This window comes from Hyla sarda, chromosome 10 (assembly GCF_029499605.1).
Source record: "Hyla sarda isolate aHylSar1 chromosome 10, aHylSar1.hap1, whole genome shotgun sequence".
In the NCBI taxonomy this organism is placed as follows: Eukaryota; Metazoa; Chordata; class Amphibia; order Anura; family Hylidae; genus Hyla; species Hyla sarda.
This window is the reverse complement of record NC_079198.1, coordinates 127200903-127226114: the sequence shown is the minus strand read 5'-3', so window position 1 is coordinate 127226114 and position 25212 is coordinate 127200903. Positions and strand designations below refer to the sequence as shown.

Here is a 25212-nt window from a genome sequence, read left to right as displayed (position 1 = left end):
GCAGGTGATGGGCAGTGCCTGGTTTCCCCCAGACATGATGCTGCCCCCACCATGATCACTGTAGGGATGGTATTGGGCAGGTCATGGGCAGTGCCTGGTTTCCCCCAGACATGATGCTGCCCCCACCATGATCACTGTAGGGATGGTATTGGGCAGGTGATGGGCAGTACCTGGTTTCCCCCAGACATGATGCTGCCCCCACCATGATCACTGTAGGGATGGTATTGGGCAGGTGATGAGCAGTGACTGGTTTCCCCCAGACATGATGCTGCCCCCACCATGATCACTGTAGGGATGGTATTGGGCAGGTGATGGGCAGTACCTGGTTTCCCCCAGACATGATGCTGCCCCCACCATGATCACTGTAGGGATGGTATTGGGCAGGTGATGGGCAGTGCCTGGTTTCCTCCAGACATGATGCTGCCCCCACCATGATCACTGTAGGGATGGTATTGGGTAGGTGATGGGCAGTGCCTGGTTTCCCCCAGACATGACCCTTAGAATTGAGACCAAAAAGTTAAATCTTGGTTTCACCAGACCAGAAAATCTTTTTCCTCACACTCTGAGAGTCCTTTAGGTGATTTTATTTTTACAAACTCCAGGTAGGCTTTCGTGTGTTTATTACTCATGAGAAGCTTCTTTCTAGTCACTCTGCCGTGAAGTCCAGATTTTGGAGGCTGCAGTGATGGTTCTGGACCTTCTGGAAGTTTCTCCCATCTACACACAGGGGGGGAGATTTATCAAAACCCGTCCAGAGGAAAAGTTGCTGAGTTGCCCATAGCAACCAATCAGATCGCTGCTTTCATTTTTGAAAAGGCCTCTGGAAAATGAAAGCAGCGATCTGATTGGTTGCTATGGGCAACTCAGCAACTTTTCCTCTGGACAGGTTTTGATAAATCTCCCCTGGGATCTTTGAAGTTCGGCCAGAGTGACCACTGGGTTCTTGGTCACTTCTCTTGCAAAGACCCTTCTCCCCATTCCTTAGTTTGGTGGGGCGGCAGCTCTAGCAAGAGTCCATGTTGTTCCTTCTTCCGAATGATGAAAACTTGACCTTTTTTTTATTATTTTAGCAACACAACAAAATGTGAAAAAAGTGAAAGGGTCTGAAGACTTTCTGAATGCACTGTATATAGAGCAGAGGTCTTCAACCTGCGGACCTCCAATGTTGCAAAACTACAACTCCCAGCATGCCCGGACAGCCAAAGGCTGTCCGGGCATGCTGGGAGTTGTAGTTTTGCAACATTGGAGGTCCGCAGGTTGAAGACCACTGAAATAGAGTGAAGGTACACAATGTATAAAGGTGTGTATATAGTACAAGGCTTAACAGGTCACCACGGCGACTGACAATTTCAAGATGGTGCCCAGATTTTTATCAGACCTGCCAGCGTTAAAAAAAACAACAAAACACAGTTTTACTTACCTCCGCCTCCATTCCAGTGCGGATCCCCTGATCTGCCTGCGGTCGGCGCTCCGGTGTCAAAGGAGCAGCGGATGTCAGGAGACTGCCACAGCCAATCAGCATCTTCAGCGGTGGCGCTCCGTACGCGCCGACATAAGACATCAGACCGGAGGCAGAACGGGAGATCAGTGCGGGAACAGAGGTGAGAGTAAAACAGGTTACCCATAGCAACCAATCAGATCGCTTCATTCAGTTTTCAGAGGCTTTTTTGAAAATGAAAGTAGCGATCTGATCTGGTTGCTATGGGCAACTGGTCAACGTTTCCTTTGCACAGGTATTGATAAATCTCCCCCAATATCTTTATACATTAAATACCTGTATAGATATTATGTGCTATATACCCCTATATTGACCTGTATACACTATATGTAGAGGATACAGGTATATAGTGTATAGAGGCATATCATCTAGACGAGTATATAGTGTACACAGGTATATTGCCCTGTCTGATTCGCCCATACCAACCAATCACAGCTCAGCTTTCACTTCCCAAAGAAGTTTAAAAAAAAAAATTGAGAATTTAAAAGCCACACTGTGATTGGATTAGATACATCTGCCCCACTGGCAGAGGGCAATATACAGGAGCAGGGGGCAATATACAGGGGCAGGGGGCAATATACAGGGATAGGGGGCAATATACAGGGATAGGGGGCAATATACAGGAGCAGGGGGCAATATACAGGGATAGGGGGCAATATACAGGGATAGGGGGCAATATACAGGGATAGGGGGCAATATACAGGGATAGAAGGCAATATACAGGAGCAGGGGGCAATATACAGGGGCAGGGGGCAATATACAGGAGCAGGGGGCAATACACAGGAGCAGGGGGCAATATACAGGGATAGGGGGCAATATACAGGGAAAGGGGGCAATATACAGGGGCAGGGGGCAATATACAGGGGCAGGGGGCAATATACAGGGGCAGAGGGCAATATACAGGGATAGGGGGCAATATACAGGGGCAGGGGGCAATATACAGGGGCAGCGGACCAATATACAGGGATATAAGGCAATATACAGGGGCAGGGGGCAATATACAGTGGCAGGGGACCAATATACAGGGATAGAAGGCAATATATGGGGCAGGAGGCCATATACAGGGGCAGGGGGCCATATACAGGGGCAGGGGGCCATATACGAGGGCAGGAGGCCATATACAGGGGCAGGGGGCTATATATAGAGGCAGGGGGCCATAAACAGGGGCAGGGGGCCATATATAGGGGCAGGGGGCCATATACAGGGGCAGGGGCAATATACAGGGGCAGGGGGCAATATACAGGGGCCAGGGGCAATATACAGGGGCCAGGGGCAATATACAGGGGCCAGGGGCAATATACAGGGGCAGGGGGGAAATATACAGGGGCAGGGGGAAATATACAGGGGCAGAGGGAAATATACAGGGGCAGAGGGAAATATACAGGGGCCCGGGGCAATATACAGGGGCAGGGGGAAATATACACGGGCAGGGGGAAATATACAGGAGCAGGGGGCAATATACAGGGGCAGGGGGAAATATACAGGGGCAGGGGGAAATATACAGGGTCAGGGGGAAATATACAGGAGCAGGGGCAATATACAGGGGCAGAGGGCAATATACAGGAGCAGGGGGCAATATACAGGGGCAGGGGACCAATATACAGGGGACCAATATACAGGGGCAGAGGGAAATATACAGGGGCCGGGGGCAATATACAGGGGCAGAGGGCAATATACAGGAGCAGGGGGCAATATACAGGGGCAGGGGACCAATATACAGGGGCAGAGGGCAATATACAGGGGCAGGAGGACATATACAGGGGCAGGAGGCCATATACAGGGGCAGGGGGCCATAAACAGGGGCAGGGGGCCATATACAGGGGCAGAGGACAATATACAGGGGCAGAGAAGCAATATACAGGGGCAGAGGGCAATATACAGGGGCAGAGGAAGAGGAGCAATATACAGGGATAGGTGCTATATACAGGGGCAGAGGGCAATATACAGGGGCAGAGGGCAATATACAGGGGCAGAGGGCAATATACAGGGGCAGAGGAAGAGGAGCAATATACAGGGATAGGTGCTATATACAGGGGCAGAGGGCAATATACAGGGATAGAAAGCAATATACAGGGGCAGTGGGCCATATACAGGGATAGGGTGCAATATACAGGGATAGGGGACAATATACAGGGATGGGGGCAATATACAGGGATAGGGGGCAATATACAGGGATAGGGGGCAATATACAAGGATAGGGGGCAATATACAGGGATAGAGGACAATATACAGGGAAAGGGGGCAATATACAGGGATAGGGGGCAATATACGGGGATAGGGGGCAATATACAGGGATAGAGGAAAATATACAGGGAAAGCGGGCAATATACAGGGAAAGGGGGCAATATACAGGGATAGGGGGCAATATACAGGGATAGGGGGCAATATACAGGGATGGGGGCAATATACAGGGATAGGGGGCAATATACGGGGATAGGGGGCAATATACAGGGATAGAGGACAATATACAGGGAAAGGGGGCACTATACGGGGATAGGGGGCAATATACAGGGGCAGAGGGCAATATACAGCGATAGAGGACAATATACAGGGAAAGGGGGCAATATACAGGGATAGGGGGCAATATACAGGGATAGGGGGCAATATACAGGGATAGGGGGCAATATACAGAGGCAGGGGACAGTATACAAGGGTAGAGGGAAGAATATACAGTCATGGCCGTAAATGTTGGCACCCCTGAAATTTTTCTAGAAAATGAAGCATTTCTCACAGGAAAGGATTGCAGTAACACATGTTTATTCGCTTTGTGTGTATTGGAACTAAACCAAAAAAGGGAGGAAAAAAAGCAAATTGGACATAATGTCACCAAACTCCAAAAATGGTCTGGACAAAATTATTGCCCCAAGCCCCCCCCCCCTAACTTAATATTTGGTTGCACACCCTTTGGAAGAAATAACTGAAATCAGTGGCTTCCTATAACCATCAATAAGCTTCTTACACCTCTCAGCCGGAATGTTGGACCACTCTTCCTTTACAAACTGCTCCAGGTCTCTTATTGGACGGCGCCTTTTCCCAACAGTAATTATAAGATCTCTCCACAGGTGATCAATGGGATTTAGATCTGGACTCATTGCTGCCACTTCTGAACTCTCCAGCGCTTTGTTGTCATCCATTTCTGGGGCTTTTTGACGTATGTTTGGGGTCATTGTCCTGCTGGAAGACCCAAGATCTCGGACGCAAACCCAGCTTTCTGACACTGGGCTGTACAGTGCGACCCAAAATCCATTGGTAATCCTCAGATTTCATGATGTCTTGTACACATTCAAGGCCCCCAGTGCCAGAGGCAGCAAAACAACCCAAAACATCATTGACCTCCACCATATGTCACTGTAGGTCCTGTGTTCCTTACTTTGTAGGCCTCATTCCATTTTCGGTAAACAGTAGAATGATGGGCTTTACCAAAAAGCTCCATCTTGGTCTCATCTGTCCACAAGACGTTTTCCCAGAAGGATTTTGGTTACTCAAGTTTATTTTGGTAAAATGTAGTCTTGCTTATGTATGTCTCTGTGTCAGCAGTGGGGTCCTCCTGGGTCTCCTCCATAGTGGGGTCCTCCTGGGTCTCCTCCATAGTGGGGTCCTCCTGGGTCTCCTCCATAGTGGGGTCCTCCTGGGTCTCCTCCATAGTGGGGTCCTCCTGGGTCTCCTCCATAGTGGGGTCCTCCTGGGTCTCCTCCATAGTGGGGTCCTCCTGGGTCTCCTCCATAGTGGGGTCCTCCTGGGTCTCCTCCATAGTGGGGTCCTCCTGGGTCTCCTCCATAGTGGGGTCCTCCTGGGTCTCCTCCATAGTGGGGTCCTCCTGGGTCTCCTCCAAAGTGGGGTCCTTCTGGGTCTCCTCCATAGTGGGGTCCTCCTGGGTCTCCTCCATAGTGGGGTCCTCCTGGGTCTCCTCCATAGTGGGGTCCTCCTGGGTCTCCTCCATAGTGGGGTCCTCCTGGGTCTCCTCCATAGTGGGGTCCTCCTGGGTCTCCTCCATAGTGGGGTCCTCCTGGGTCTCCTCCATAGCGTTTTATTTCATTTAAATGTCGATGGATAGTCCGCGCTGACACTGATGCTTCCTGACCCTGCAGGACAGCTTGAATATCTTTGGAACTTGTTTGAAGCTGCTTATCCACCATCTGGACTATCCTGCGTTGACACGTTTCATAAATTTTTCTCTTCCATCCACGCCCAGGGATATTAGCTACAGTGCCGTGGGTTGTAAACTTCTTGATAATGTTACGCCTGTGGACAAAGACAAATCTAGATCTCTGGGGATGGACTTGTAACCTTGAGAGAGTTGATATTTTTCCACAATTTTGGTTCTCAAGTCCTCAGACAGTTCTCTTCTCCTCTTTTTGTTGTCCATGCTTAGTGTGGAACACACAGACACACAATGCAAAGACTAAGTGAACTTCTCTCCTTTTTTATCTGCTTTCAGGTGTGATTTTTATATTGCCCACACCTGTTACTTACCCCCAGATGAGTTTAAAGGAGCATCACATGCTTGAAACAATCTTATTTTGAAAGGGTGCCAATAATTTTGTCCGGCCCATTTTTGGAGTTTGGTGACATTATGTCCAATTTGCTTTTTTTTCCCTCCCTTTTTTGGTTTAGTTCCAATACACACAAAGGGAATAAACATGTGTATAGCAAAACCTGTGTTACTGCAATCCTTTTCTGTGAGGAATACTTCATGTTCTAGAAAAATATCAGGGGTGACAACATTTACGGCCATGACTGTAGAAGCAGAGGGCAATATACAGGGATAGGGGCAATATACAGGGGCAGGGGATAATAAACAGGTTCAGAGGGCAGTATACAGGGCACAATACAGGGGCAGAGGGCAGTATACAGAGGTAGAATGCAGTGTACATGGGAAGAGGGCAATGTAGTGGGGCAGAGAACAGTATACAGAGACAGGGGGCAGTATAGAGAGGTAGTGGGGAGTATACAGAAATAGAGGGCAGTATACAGAGGTAGAAGAAAGTATACAGTGGTAGAGTGCAATATATATGTAGAGGGCAGTATACAGAGGCAAAAGGCAGTACACAGATATGGTGGCCTGTATATAGAAGCAGGGGACAGTATATAGAGGTAGAGGGCAGTATACAGATATAGTGGGAATAAGGAGGTAGAGGACAGTAAGCAGAGGTAGTGTGCAGTATATAAAGAGAGAGGGCAGTATATAGATGCAGAGGATAGTATACAGAGGCTAAAGGCAGTATACAGAGATAGTGGGCAGTATACAGAGGTAAAGGACAGTATACAGAGGTAGTATTTAGTATAAAGAGGGAGAGAGCAGTATATAGATGTAGAGGGCAGTATACAGAGGCAGGGGGCTGTATAAAGGGGCAGGGGTAGTGTATCAGTGCAGCAGACATAATGGCAGTATGTAGAGGTCAGTATATAGATGTAGGGGGCAGTATACAGAGGTAGAGGGCAGTATACAGAGGTAGAGGGCAGTATACAGAGGTAGAGGGCAGTATATCAGTGCAGTAGACACAACAGCAGTATACAGAGGTAGAGGGCAGTATATCAGTGCAGTAGACATAGCAGTATACAGATATAGAGGGCAGTATACAGAGGTAGAGGGCAGTATACAGATATAGAGGGCAGTATACAGATGTAAAGGGCAGTATATAGATGTAAAGGGCAGTATATAGATGTAGAGGGCAGTATACAGAGGTAGAGGGCAGTATACAGAGGTAGAGGGCAGTATATAGATGTAGAGGGCAGTATACAGATGTAGAGGGCAGTATACAGAGGTAGAGGGCAGTATATAGATGTAGAGGGCAGTATACAGATGTAGAGGGCAGTATATAGATGTAGAGGGCAGTATACAGATGTAGAGGGCAGTATATAGATGTAGAGGGCAGTATACAGAGGTAGAGGGCAGTATACAGAGGTAGAGGGCAGTATACAGAGGTAGAGGGCAGTATATAGATGTAGAGGGCAGTATACAGATGTAGAGGGCAGTATACAGAGGTAGAGGGCAGTACATAGATGTAGAGGGCAGTATACAGATGTAGAGGGCAGTATATAGATGTAGAGGGCAGTATACAGAGGTAGAGGGCAGTATACAGAGGTAGAGGGCAGTATACAGATGTAAAGGGCAGTATACAGATGAAGAGGGCAGTATATAGATGTAGAGGGCAGTATACAGAGGTAGAGGGCAGTATACAGATGTAGAGGGCAGTATACAGAGGTTTAGGGCAGTATATAGATGTAGAGGGCAGTATACAGAGGTAGAGGGCAGTATATAGATGTAGAGGGCAGTATACAGAGGTAGAGGGCAGTATATAGATGTAGAGGGCAGTATACAGAGGTAGAGGGCAGTATATAGATGTAGAGGGCAGTATACAGAGGTAGAGGGCAGTATACAGAGGTAGAGGGCAGTATATAGATGTAGAGGGCAGTATACAGAGGTAGAGGGCAGTATACAGAGGTAGAGGGCAGTATATAGATGTAGAGGGCAGTATACAGAGGTAGAGGGCAGTATATAGAGGTAGAGGGCAGTATACTGAGGTAGAGGGCAGTATACAGAGGTAGAGGGCAGTATATAAATGTAGAGGGCAGTATATAGATGTAGAGGGCAGTATACAAAGGTAGAGGGCAGTATACAGAGGTAGAGGGCAGTATATAGAGGTAGAGGGCAGTATATAGATGTAGAGGGCAGTATACAGATGTAGAGGGCAGTATACAGAGGTAGAGGGCAGTATACAGAGGTAGAGGGCAGTATACAGAGGTAGAGGGCAGTATATAGATGTAGAGGGCAGTATACAGAGGTAGAGGGCAGTATACAGAGGTAGAGGGCAGTATATAGATGTAGAGGGCAGTATACAGAGGTAGAGGGCAGTATATAGATGTAGAGGGCAGTATACAGAGGTAGAGGGCAGTATATAGATGTAGAGGGCAGTATACAGAGGTAGAGGGCAGTATACAGAGGTAGAGGGCAGTATACAGAGGTAGAGGGCAGTATACAGATATAGAGGGCAGTATACAGATGTAGAGGGCAGTATATAGATGTAGAGGGCAGTATATAGATGTAGAGGGCAGTATACAGAGGTAGAGGGCAGTATACAGAGGTAGAGGGCAGTATATAGATGTAGAGGGCAGTATATAGATGTAGAGGGCAGTATACAGAGGTAGAGGGCAGTATATAGATGTAGAGGGCAGTATATAGATGTAGAGGGCAGTATATAGATGTAGAGGGCAGTATATAGATGTAGAGGGCAGTATACAGATGTAGAGGGCAGTATATAGATGTAGAGGGCAGTATACAGATGTAGAGGGCAGTATATAGATGTAGAGGGCAGTATACAGAGGTAGAGGGCAGTATACAGAGGTAGAGGGCAGTATATAGATGTAGAGGGCAGTATACAGATGTAGAGGGCAGTATACAGAGGTAGAGGGCAGTATATAGATGTAGAGGGCAGTATACAGATGTAGAGGGCAGTATATAGATGTAGAGGGCAGTATACAGAGGTAGAGGGCAGTATACAGAGGTAGAGGGCAGTATACAGATGTAGAGGGCAGTATACAGATGAAGAGGGCAGTATATAGATGTAGAGGGCAGTATACAGAGGTAGAGGGCAGTATACAGAGGTAGAGGGCAGTATATAGATGTAGAGGGCAGTATACAGAGGTAGAGGGCAGTATATAGATGTAGAGGGCAGTATATAGATGTAGAGGGCAGTATACAGAGGTAGAGGGCAGTATATAGATGTAGAGGGCAGTATACAGAGGTAGAGGGCAGTATATAGATGTAGAGGGCAGTATACAGAGGTAGAGGGCAGTATACAGAGGTAGAGGGCAGTATACAGAGGTAGAGGGCAGTATACAGAGGTAGAGGGCAGTATATAGATGTAGAGGGCAGTATATAGATGTAGAGGGCAGTATACAGAGGTAGAGGGCAGTATACAGAGGTAGAGGGCAGTATATAGATGTAGAGGGCAGTATACAGATGTAGAGGGCAGTATATAGATGTAGAGGGCAGTTTACAGAGGTAGAGGGCAGTATATAGATGTAGAGGGCAGTATACAGATGTAGAGGGCAGTATATAGATGTAGAGGGCAGTATACAGATGTAGAGGGCAGTATATAGATGTAGAGGGCAGTATACAGAGGTAGAGGGCAGTATACAGAGGTAGAGGGCAGTATACAGAGGTAGAGGGCAGTATATAGATGTAGAGGGCAGTATACAGATGTAGAGGGCAGTATACAGAGGTAGAGGGCAGTATATAGATGTAGAGGGCAGTATACAGATGTAGAGGGCAGTATATAGATGTAGAGGGCAGTATACAGAGGTAGAGGGCAGTATACAGAGGTAGAGGGCAGTATACAGATGTAGAGGGCAGTATACAGATGAAGAGGGCAGTATATAGATGTAGAGGGCAGTATACAGAGGTAGAGGGCAGTATACAGAGGTTTAGGGCAGTATATAGATGTAGAGGGCAGTATACAGAGGTAGAGGGCAGTATATAGATGTAGAGGGCAGTATACAGAGGTAGAGGGCAGTATATAGATGTAGAGGGCAGTATACAGAGGTAGAGGGCAGTATATAGATGTAGAGGGCAGTATACAGATGTAGAGGGCAGTATACAGAGGTAGAGGGCAGTATACAGAGGTAGAGGGCAGTATATAGATGTAGAGGGCAGTATACAGATGTAGAGGGCAGTATACAGAGGTAGAGGGCAGTATATAGATGTAGAGGGCAGTATACAGATGTAGAGGGCAGTATACAGATGTAGAGGGCAGTATATAGATGTAGAGGGCAGTATACAGAGGTAGAGGGCAGTATACAGAGGTAGAGGGCAGTATACAGATGTAGAGGGCAGTATACAGATGAAGAGGGCAGTATATAGATGTAGAGGGCAGTATACAGAGGTAGAGGGCAGTATACAGAGGTTTAGGGCAGTATATAGATGTAGAGGGCAGTATACAGAGGTAGAGGGCAGTATACAGAGGTAGAGGGCAGTATATAGATGTAGAGGGCAGTATACAGATGTAGAGGGCAGTATATAGATGTAGAGGGCAGTATACAGAGGTAGAGGGCAGTATATAGATGTAGAGGGCAGTATACAGAGGTAGAGGGCAGTATACAGAGGTAGAGGGCAGTATATAGATGTAGAGGGCAGTATACAGAGGTAGAGGGCAGTATACAGAGGTAGAGGGCAGTATATAGATGTAGAGGGCAGTATACAGAGGTAGAGGGCAGTATATAGAGGTAGAGGGCAGTATACTGAGGTAGAGGGCAGTATACAGAGGTAGAGGGCAGTATATAAATGTAGAGGGCAGTATACAAAGGTAGAGGGCAGTATACAGAGGTAGAGGGCAGTATATAGATGTAGAGGGCAGTATATAGAGGTAGAGGGCAGTATATAGATGTAGAGGGCAGTATACAGATGTAGAGGGCAGTATACAGATGTAGAGGGCAGTATACAGAGGTAGAGGGCAGTATACAGAGGTAGAGGGCAGTATACAGAGGTAGAGGGCAGTATATAGATGTAGAGGGCAGTATACAGAGGTAGAGGGCAGTATACAGAGGTAGAGGGCAGTATATAGATGTAGAGGGCAGTATACAGAGGTAGAGGGCAGTATATAGATGTAGAGGGCAGTATACAGAGGTAGAGGGCAGTATATAGATGTAGAGGGCAGTATACAGAGGTAGAGGGCAGTATACAGAGGTAGAGGGCAGTATACAGAGGTAGAGGGCAGTATACAGAGGTAGAGGGCAGTATACAGAAGTAGAGGGCAGTATATAGATGTAGAGGGCAGTATACAGAGGTAGAGGGCAGTATACAGAGGTAGAGGGCAGTATACAGAGGTAGAGGGCAGTATACAGATGTAGAGGGCAGTATACAGATGTAGAGGGCAGTATATAGAGGTAGAGGGCAGTATACAGAGGTAGAGGGCAGTATATAGATGTAGAGGGCAGTATACAGAGGTAGAGGGCAGTATACAGAGGTAGAGGGCAGTATATAGATGTAGAGGGCAGTATACAGAGGTAGAGGGCAGTATATAGAGGTAGAGGGCAGTATACAGAGATAGAGGGCAGTATATAGATGTAGAGGGCAGTATATAGATGTAGAGGGCAGTATACAGAGGTAGTGGGCAGTATACAGAGGTAGAGGGCAGTATATAGAGGTAGAGGGCAGTATACAGAGATAGAGGGCAGTATATAGATGTAGAGGGCAGTATATAGATGTAGAGGGCAGTATACAGAGGTAGTGGGCAATATATAGAGGTAGAGGGCAGTATACAGAGATAGAGGGCAGTATACAGAGATAGAGGGCAGTATATAGATGTAGAGGGCAGTATACAGAGGTAGTGGGCAGTATACAGAGGTAGAGGGCAGTATACAGAGGTAGAGGGCAGTATATAGATGTAGAGGGCAGTATATAGATGTAGAGGGCAGTATACAGAGGTAGTGGGCAGTATATAGAGGTAGAGGGCAGTATACAGAGATAGAGGGCAGTATATAGATGTAGAGGGCAGTATACAGAGGTAGTGGGCAGTATACAGAGGTAGAGGGCAGTATACAGAGGTAGAGGGCAGTATACAGAGGTAGAGGGCAGTATATCAGTGCAGTAGACATAACGGGCAGCCCCGCACATTACACGGTATCAGTCCGGGATGCACACAGGTGAGCTCCGGGTACACCATGGGTTCTCTCCCGGCTCCCCCTCACCTGGCCGTACACCCGCACCGGGTGCTCAGCGCTGCTCTGCGGGCTCCTCCGGCTCCGGGCGGGCTCCCCTGCCGCCTGTATTCTCTCCTCCGCAGCGGCGACCACCAGCACCAGCAGCAGCCCCAGACCGGCCACACAGACCGAGCACCGCCGCCGCCTCCTCACCGCTTCAGACTCCGCCATCTTCTGACAACACGTGACCCCCCCACAACACCGCCGCCTACCGGAGACACGTGACCTACCGGCGCCGGTCCCCTCACAGCAAATCAGTCACTGCGCGAGTCCCTCACAGGAAGACCTCCCCCCAACCACACAAATATCATTTACTACATCCCCAACATATCCATGTATCATTCCTTACATCCCCAACATATCCATGTATCATTTACTACATCCCCAACATATCCATGTATCATTCACTACATCCCCAACATATCCATGTATCATTTACTACATCCCCAACATATCCATGTATCATTTACTACATCCCCCCAACCACACAAATATCATTTACTACATCCCCAACATATCCATGTATCATTCCTTACATCCCCAACATATCCATGTATCATTCACTACATCCCCAACATATCCATGTATCATTTACTACATCCCCAACATATCCATGTATCATTTACTACATCCCCAACATATCCATGTATCATTTACTACATCCCCAACATATCCATGTATCATTCACTACATCCCCAACATATCCATGTATCATTTACTACATCCCCAACATATCCATGTATCATTCCCTACATCCCCAACATATCCATGTATCATTTACTACATCCCCAACATATCCATGTATCATTTACTACATCCCCAACATATCCATGTATCATTCACTACATCCCCAACATATCCATGTATCATTCCCTACATCCCCAACATATCCATGTATCATTTACTACATCCCCAACATATCCATGTATCATTCCCTACATCCCCAACATATCCATGTATCATTTACTACATCCCCCATCATATCCATGTATCATTTACTACATCCCCAACATATCCATGTATCATTCACTACATCCCCAACATATCCATGTATCATTTACTACATCCCCAACATATCCATGTATCATTTACTACATCCCCAACATATCCATGTATCATTTACTACATTCCCAACATATCCATGTATCATTTACTACATCCCCAACATATCCATGTATCATTCACTACATCCCCAACATATCCATGTATCATTTACTACATCCCCAACATATCCATGTGTCATTCACTACATCCCCAACATATCCATGTATCATTCACTACATCCCCAACATATCCAAGTATCATTTACTACATCCACAACATATCCATGTATCATTAACTACATCCCCCAAATATCCATGTATCATTTACTACATCCCCAAAATATCCATGTATCATTTACTACATCCCCAAAATATCCATGTATCATTTACTACATCCCCAACATATCCATGTATCATTTACTACATCCCCAAAATATCCATGTATCATTTACTACATCCCCAACATATCCATGTATCATTCACTACACCCCCAACATATCCATGTATAATTTACTACATCCCCCAACATATCCCTGTATCATTTACTACATCCCCAACATATCCATGTATCATTTACTACATCCCCAACATATCCATGTATCATTTACTACATCCCCAACATATCCATGTATCATTCCCTACATCCCCAACATATCCATGTATCATTTACTACATCCCCAACATATCCATGTATCATTTACTACATCCCCAACATATCCATGTATCATTTCCTACATCCCCAATATATCCATGTATCATTTACTACATCCCCAACATATCCATGTAACATTTACTACATCCCCAACATATCCATGTATCATTCCCTACATCCCCAACATATCCATGTATCATTCACTACATCCCCAACATATCCATGTATCATTTACTATATCCCCAACATATCCATGTATCATTTACTACATCCCCAACATATCCATGTATCATTCACTACATCCCCAACATATCCATGTATCATTTACTATATCCCCAACATATCCATGTATCATTCACTACACCCCCAACATATCCATGTATAATTTACTACATCCCCCAACACATCCCTGTATCATTTACTACATCCCCAACATATCCATGTATCATTTACTACATCCCCAACATATCCATGTATCATTTACTACATCCCCAACATATCCATGTATCATTCCCTACATCCCCAACATATCCATGTATCATTTACTACATCCCCAACATATCCATGTATCATTTCCTACATCCCCAATATATCCATGTATCATTTACTACATCCCCAACATATCCATGTAACATTTACTACATCCCCAACATATCCATGTATCATTCCCTACATCCCCAACATATCCATGTATCATTCACTACATCCCCAACATATCCATGTATCATTTACTATATCCCCAACATATCCATGTATCATTTACTACATCCCCAACATATCCATGTATCATTCACTACATCCCCAACATATCCATGTATCATTTACTACATCCCACAACATATCCATGTATCATTCACTACATCCCCAACATATCCATGTATCATTTACTATATCCCCAACATATCCATGTATCATTTACTACATCCCCAACATATCCATGTATCATTCACTACATCCCCAACATATCCATGTATCATTTACTATATCCCCAACATATCCATGTATCATTTACTATATCCCCAACATATCCATGTATCATTTACTATATCCCCAACATATCCATGTATCATTTACTACATCCCCAACATCCATGTATCATTCACTACACCCCCAACATATCCATGTATCATTTACTACATCCCCAACATATCCATGTATCATTTACTACATCCCCAACATATCCCTGTATCATTTACTACATCCCCAACATATCCATGTATCATTCACTACACCCCCAACATATCCATGTATCATTTACTACACCCCCCAACATATCCATGTATCATTCACTACATCCCCAACATATCCATGTATCATTCACTACATCCCCAACATATCCATGTATCATTTACTACATCCCCAACATATCCATGTATCATTCCCTACATCCCCAACATATCCATGTATCATTCACTACATCCCCCAACATATCCATGTATCATTCACTACATCCCCAACATATCCATGTATCATTCCCTACATCCCCAACATATCCATGTATCATTTACTACATCCCCAACATATCCATGTATCATTTACTACATCCCCAACATATCCCTGTATCATTTACTACATCCCCCGTCATATCCAAGTCTAATTTACTACATCCTCCATCATATCCATGTATCATTTACGACATCCACAACATATCCCTGTATCATTCACTACATCCCCAACGTATCCCTGTATCATTTACTACATCCCCAACATATCCCTGTATCATTTACTACATCCCCAACATATCCCTGTATCATTCACTACATCCCCCAACATATCCAAGTATCATTTACTACATCCCCCATCATATCCATGTATCATTTACTACATCCCCCGTCATATCCAAGTCTAATTTACTACATCCTCCATCATATCCATGTATCATTTACGACATTCCCAAACATATCCCTGTATCATTTACTACATCCCCCAGCATATCCATGTATCATTTACTACACCCCCCAACATATCCATGTATCATTCACTACATCCCCAACATATCCATGTATCATTCACTACACCCCCAACATATCCATGTATAATTTACTACATCCCTAACATATCCATGTATCATTTACTACATCTCCAACATATCCCTGTATCATTTACTACATCCCCCAACATATCCATGTATCATTCACTACATCCTCCATCATATCCATGTATCATTTACTACATCCCCAACATATCCATGTATAATTTACTACATCCCCCAACATATCCATGTATAATTTCCTACATCCCCCAACATATCCATGTATCATTCACTACATCCCCAACATCCATGTATCATTCACTACATCCCCCAACATATCCATGTATCATTTACTACATCCCCCATCATATCCATGTATCATTTACTACACCCCCAACATATCCATGTATCATTCACTACACCCCCCCAACATATCCATGTATCATTCACTACATCCCCCAACATATCCATGTATCATTCACTACATCCCCAACATATCCATGTATCATTTATTACATCCCCAACATATCCATGTATAATTTACTACATCCCCAACATATCCATGTATCATTCACTACATCCCCAACATATCCCTGTATCATTTACTACATCCCCCAACATATCCATGTATCATTCACTACATCCTCCATCATATCCATGTATCATTTACTACATCCCCAACATATCCATGTATCATTCACTACATCCCCAACATATCCATGTATCATTTACTACATCCCCAACATATCCATGTATCATTCACTAGATCCCCAACATATCCCTGTATCATTTACTACATCCCAAACATATCCATGTATCTTTCACTACACCCCCAACATATCCATGTATCATTTACTACATCCCCCAACATATCCATGTATCATTCACTACATCCCCAACATCCATGTATCATTCACTACATCCCCCAACATATCCCTGTATCATTTACTACATCCCCCAACATATCCATGTATCATTCACTACATCCTCCATCATATCCATGTATCATTTACTACATCCCCAACATATCCATGTATCATTCACTACACCCCCAACATATCCATGTATAATTTACTATATCCCCCAACATATCCATGTATCATTCACTACATCCCCAACATCCATGTATCATTCACTACATCCCCAACATATCCATGTATCATTTACTACATCCCCCATCATATCCATGTATCATTTACTACACCCCCAACATATCCATGTATCATTCACTACATCCCCCAACATATCCATGTATCATTTACTACATTCCCCAACATATCCATGTATCCTTTACTACATCCCCAACATATCCATGTATCATTCACTACACCCCCAACATATCCATGTATCATTTACTACATCCCCCAACATATCCATGTATCATTCACTACACCCCCAACATATCCATGTATCATTCACTACATCCCCAACATATCCATGTATCATTCACTACACCCCCAACATATCCATGTATCATGTACTACATCCACAACATATCCATGTATCATTTACTACATCCCCCAACATATCCATGTATCATTTACTATATCCCCAACATATCCATGTATCATTTACTACCTCCCCAACATATCCATGTATCATTTACTACATCCCCAACATATCCATGTATCATTTACTACATCCCCAACATATCCATGTATCATTTACTACATCCCCCAACATATCCATGTATCATTTACTACACCCCCAACATATCCATGTATCATTTACTACATCCCCAACATATCCATGTATCATTTACTACATCCCCCAACATATCCATGTATCATTTACTACACCCCCCAACATATCCATGTATCATTTACTACATCCCCAACATATCCATGTATCATTTACTACATCCCCCAACATATCCATGTATCATTTACTACATCCCCAACATATCCATGTATCATTCACTACATCCCCAACATATCCATGTATCATTCACTACATCCCCCAACATATCCATGTATCATTCACTACATCCCCCAACATATCCATGTATCATTTATTACATCCCCAACATATCCATGTATAATTTACTCCATCCCCAACATATCCATGTATCATTTACTACATCCCCAACATATCCATGTATCATTCCCTACATCCCCAACATATCCATGTATCATTCACTACATCCCCAACATATCCATGTATCATTCACTACATCCCCAACATATCCATGTATCATTTACTACATCCCCAACATATCCATGTATCATTCACTACATCCCCAACATATCCATGTATCATTCACTACATCCCCCAACATATCCATGTATCATTTATTACATCCCCAACATATCCATGTATAATTTACTACATCCCCAACATATCCATGTATCATTCCCTACATCCCCAACATATCCATGTATCATTCACTACATCCCCAACATATCCCTGTATCATTTACTACATCCCCCAACATATCCATGTATCATTCACTACATCCTCCATCATATCCATGTATCATTTACTACACCCCCAACATATCCATGTATCTTTCACTACATCCCCCAACATATCCATGTATCATTTACTACATTCCCCAACATATCCATGTATCCTTTACTACATCCCCAGCATATCCATGTATCATTCACTACATCCCCAACATATCCATGTATCATTCACTACATCCCCCAACATATCCATGTATCATTTACTACATTCCCCAACATATCCATGTATCCTTTACTACATCCCCAACATATCCATGTATCATTCACTACATCCCCAACATATCCATGTATCATTCACTACACCCCCAACATATCCATGTATCATTTACTACATCCCCCAACATATCCATGTATCATTCACTACACCCCCAACATATCCATGTATCATTCACTACATCCCCAACATATCCATGTATCATTCACTACACCCCCAACATATCCATGTATCATTTACTACATCCACAACATATCCATGTATCATTTACTATATCCCCCAACATATCCATGTATCATTTACTATATCCCCAACATAACCATGTATCATTTACTACACCCCCCAACATATCCATGTATCATTTACTACATCCCCAACATATCCATGTATCATTTACTACATCCCCCAACATATCCATGTATCATTTACTACACCCCCCAACATATCCATGTATCATTTACTACATCCCCAACATATCCATGTATCATTTACTACATCCCCCAACATATCCATGTATCATTTACTACATCCCCAACATATCCATGTATCATTTACTACATCCCCAACATATCCATGTATCATTCACTACATCCCCAACATATCCATGTATCATTCACTACATCCCCCAACATATCCATGTATCATTTATTACATCCCCAACATATCCATGTATAATTTACTACATCCCCAACATATCCATGTATCATTTACTACATCCCCAACATATCCATGTATCATTCACTACATCCCCAACATATCCATGTATCATTTACTATATCCCCAACATATCCATGTATCATTCACTACACCCCCAACATATCCATGTATAATTTACTACATCCCCCAACATATCCCTGTATCATTTACTACATCCCCAACATATCCATGTATCATTTACTACATCCCCAACATATCCAGGTATCATTTACTACATCCCCAACATATCCATGTATCATTCCCTACATCCCCAACATATCCATGTATCATTTACTACATCCCCAACATATCCATGTATCATTTCCTACATCCCCAATATATCCATGTATCATTTACTACATCCCCAACATATCCATGTAACATTTACTACATCCCCAACATATCCATGTATCATTCCCTACATCCCCAACATATCCATGTATCATTCACTACATCCCCAACATATCCATGTATCATTTACTATATCCCCAACATATCCATGTATCATTTACTACATCCCCAACATATCCATGTATCATTCACTACATCCCCAACATATCCATGTATCATTTACTATATCCCCAACATATCCATGTATCATTTACTACATCCCCCAACATATCCATGTATCATTCACTACATCCCCAACATATCCATGTATCATTTACTATATCCCCAACATATCCATGTATCATTTACTACATCCCCAACATATCCATGTATCATTCACTACATCCCCAACATATCCATGTATCATTTACTATATCCCCAACATATCCATGTATCATTCACTACATCCCCAACATATCCATGTATCATTTACTACATCCCCAACATATCCATGTATCATTTACTATATCCCCAACATATCCATGTATCATTTACTATATCCCCAACATATCCATGTATCATTTACTACATTCCCAACATCCATGTATCATTCACTACACCCCCAACATATCCATGTATCATTTACTACACCCCCCAACATATCCATGTATCATTCACTACATCCCCAACATATCCATGTATCATTCACTACATCCCCAACATATCCATGTATCATTTACTACATCCCCAACATATCCATGTATCATTCCCTACATCCCCAACATATCCATGTATCATTCACTACATCCCCCAACATATCCATGTATCATTCACTACATCCCCAACATATCCATGTATCATTCCCTACATCCCCAACATATCCATGTATCATTTACTACATCCCCAACATATCCATGTATCATTTACTACATCCCCAACATATCCCTGTATCATTTACTACATCCCCCGTCATATCCAAGTCTAATTTACTACATCCTCCATCATATCCATGTATCATTTACGACATCCACAACATATCCCTGTATCATTCACTACATCCCCAACGTATCCCTGTATCATTTACTACATCCCCAACATATCCATGTATCATTTACTACATCCCCAACATATCCCTGTATCATTCACTACATCCCCCAACATATCCAAGTATCATTTACTACATCCCCCATCATATCCATGTATCATTTACTACATCCCCCGTCATATCCAAGTCTAATTTACTACATCCTCCATCATATCCATGTATCATTTACGACATTCCCAAACATATCCCTGTATCATTTACTACATCCCCCAGCATATCCATGTATCATTTACTACACCCCCCAACATATCCATGTATCATTCACTACATCCCCAACATATCCATGTATCATTCACTACACCCCCAACATATCCATGTATAATTTACTACATCCCTAACATATCCATGTATCATTTACTACATCTCCAACATATCCCTGTATCATTTACTACATCCCCCAACATATCCATGTATCATTCACTACATCCTCCATCATATCCATGTATCATTTACTACATCCCCAACATATCCATGTATAATTTACTACATCCCCCAACATATCCATGTATAATTTCCTACATCCCCCAACATATCCATGTATCATTCACTACATCCCCAACATCCATGTATCATTCACTACATCCCCCAACATATCCATGTATCATTTACTACATCCCCCATCATATCCATGTATCATTTACTACACCCCCAACATATCCATGTATCATTCACTACACCCCCCAACATATCCATGTATCATTCACTACATCCCCCAACATATCCATGTATCATTCACTACATCCCCAACATATCCATGTATCATTTATTACATCCCCAACATATCCATGTATAATTTACTACATCCCCAACATATCCATGTATCATTCACTACATCCCCAACATATCCCTGTATCATTTACTACATCCCCCAACATATCCATGTATCATTCACTACATCCTCCATCATATCCATGTATCATTTACTACATCCCCAACATATCCATGTATCATTCACTACATCCCCAACATATCCATGTATCATTTACTACATCCCCAACATATCCATGTATCATTCACTAGATCCCCAACATATCCCTGTATCATTTACTACATCCCAAACATATCCATGTATCTTTCACTACACCCCCCAACATATCCATGTATCATTTACTACATCCCCCAACATATCCATGTATCATTCACTACATCCCCCACATCCATGTATCATTCACTACATCCCCCAACATATCCCTGTATCATTTACTACATCCCCCAACATATCCATGTATCATTCACTACATCCTCCATCATATCCATGTATCATTTACTACATCCCCAACATATCCATGTATCATTCACTACATCCCAAACATATCCATGTATCATTCACTACACCCCCAACATATCCATGTATAATTTACTACATCCCCCAACATATCCATGTATCATTCACTACATCCCCAACATCCATGTATCATTCACTACATCCCCAACATATCCATGTATCATTTACTACATCCCCCATCATATCCATGTATCATTTACTACACCCCCAACATATCCATGTATCATTCACTACATCCCCCAACATATCCATGTATCATTTACTACATTCCCCAACATATCCATGTATCCTTTACTACATCCCCAACATATCCATGTATCATTCACTACACCCCCAACATATCCATGTATCATTTACTACATCCCCCAACATATCCATGTATCATTCACTACACCCCCAACATATCCATGTATCATTCACTACATCCCCAACATATCCATGTATCATTCACTACACCCCCAACATATCCATGTATCATGTACTACATCCACAACATATCCATGTATCATTTACTACATCCCCCAACATATCCATGTATCATTTACTATATCCCCAACATATCCATGTATCATTTACTACATCCCCCAACATATCCATGTATCATTTACTACATCCCCAACATATCCATGTATCATTTACTACATCCCCAACATATCCATGTATCATTTACTACATCCCCCAACATATCCATGTATCATTTACTACACCCCCAACATATCCATGTATCATTTACTACATCCCCAACATATCCATGTATCATTTACTACATCCCCCAACATATCCATGTATCATTTACTACACCCCCCAACATATCCATGTATCATTTACTACATCCCCAACATATCCATGTATCATTTACTACATCCCCCAACATATCCATGTATCATTTACTACATCCCCAACATATCCATGTATCATTCACTACATCCCCAACATATCCATGTATCATTCACTACATCCCCCAACATATCCATGTATCATTCACTACATCCCCCAACATATCCATGTATCATTTATTACATCCCCAACATATCCATGTATAATTTACTCCATCCCCAACATATCCATGTATCATTTACTACATCCCCAACATATCCATGTATCATTCCCTACATCCCCAACATATCCATGTATCATTCACTACATCCCCAACATATCCATGTATCATTCACTACATCCCCAACATATCCATGTATCATTTACTACATCCCCAACATATCCATGTATCATTCACTACATCCCCAACATATCCATGTATCATTCACTACATCCCCCAACATATCCATGTATCATTTATTACATCCCCAACATATCCATGTATAATTTACTACATCCCCAACATATCCATGTATCATTCCCTACATCCCCAACATATCCATGTATCATTCACTACATCCCCAACATATCCCTGTATCATTTACTACATCCCCCAACATATCCATGTATCATTCACTACATCCTCCATCATATCCATGTATCATTTACTACACCCCCAACATATCCATGTATCTTTCACTACATCCCCCAACATATCCATGTATCATTTACTACATTCCCCAACATATCCATGTATCCTTTACTACATCCCCAACATATCCATGTATCATTCACTACATCCCCAACATATCCATGTATCATTCACTACATCCCCCAACATATCCATGTATCATTTACTACATTCCCCAACATATCCATGTATCCTTTACTACATCCCCAACATATCCATGTATCATTCACTACACCCCCAACATATCCATGTATCATTTACTACATCCCCCAACATATCCATGTATCATTCACTACACCCCCAACATATCCATGTATCATTCACTACATCCCCAACATATCCATGTATCATTCACTACACCCCCAACATATCCATGTATCATTTACTACATCCACAACATATCCATGTATCATTTACTATATCCCCCAACATATCCATGTATCATTTACTATATCCCCAACATAACCATGTATCATTTACTACACCCCCCAACATATCCATGTATCATTTACTACATCCCCAACATATCCATGTATAATTTACTACATCCCCCAACATATCCATGTATCATTTACTACACCCCCCAACATATCCATGTATCATTTACTACATCCCCAACATATCCATGTATCATTTACTACATCCCCCAACATATCCATGTATCATTTACTACATCCCCAACATATCCATGTATCATTTACTACATCCCCAACATATCCATGTATCATTCACTACATCCCCAACATATCCATGTATCATTCACTACATCCCCCAACATATCCATGTATCATTTATTACATCCCCAACATATCCATGTATAATTTACTACATCCCCAACATATCCATGTATCATTCACTACATCCCCAACATATCCCTGTATCATTTACTACATCCCCCAACATATCCATGTATCATTCACTACATCCCCCAACATATCCATGTATCATTCACTACATCCCCCAACATATCCATGTATCATTCACTACACCCCCAACATATCCATGTATCATTCACTACATCCTCCATCATATCCATGTATCATTTACTACATCCCCAACATATCCATGTATCATTCACTACATCCCCAACATATCCATGTATCATTTACTACATCCCCAACATATCCATGTATCATTCACTAGATCCCCAACATATCCATGTATCATTCACTACATCCCCAACATATCCATGTATCATTTACTACATCCCCAACATATCCATGTATCATTTACTACATCCCAAACATATCCCTGTATCATTTACTACATCCCCAACATATCCATGTATATCATTCACTACATCCCCCAACATATCCATGTATCATTTACTACATCCCCAACATATCCATGTATAATTTACTACATCCCCCAACATATCCATGGATAATTTACTACATCCCCCAACATATCCATGTATCATTCACTACACCCCCAACATATCCATGTATAATTTACTACATCCCCCAACATATCCATGTATAATTTACTACATCCCCCAACATATCCATGTATCATTCACTACATCCCCAACATCCATGTATCATTCACTACATCCCCCAACATATCCATATATCATTTACTACATCCCCCATCATATCCATGTATCATTTACTACACCCCCAACATATCCATGTATCATTCACTACACCCCCCAACATATCCATGTATCATTCACTACACCCCCCAACATATCCATGTATCATTCACTACACCCCCAACATATCCATGTATCATTCGATAC

The 25212-nt window shown here is 42.8% G+C and overlaps 1 protein-coding gene across 1 annotated transcript in view; it reads right to left on the bottom strand.

Moving 5' to 3' along the window:
- SORL1 (sortilin related receptor 1) overlaps positions 1–12387 on the bottom strand; it is a 161985-nt gene extending 149598 nt beyond the window's left edge. Inside the window, 1 exon segment of the mRNA XM_056544046.1 lies at positions 12188–12387. Coding sequence (XP_056400021.1) covers positions 12188–12370 — 183 coding nt within the window. The 5' untranslated portion in view covers positions 12371–12387.
- Between the last annotated feature and the right edge of the window lie 12825 nt (positions 12388–25212).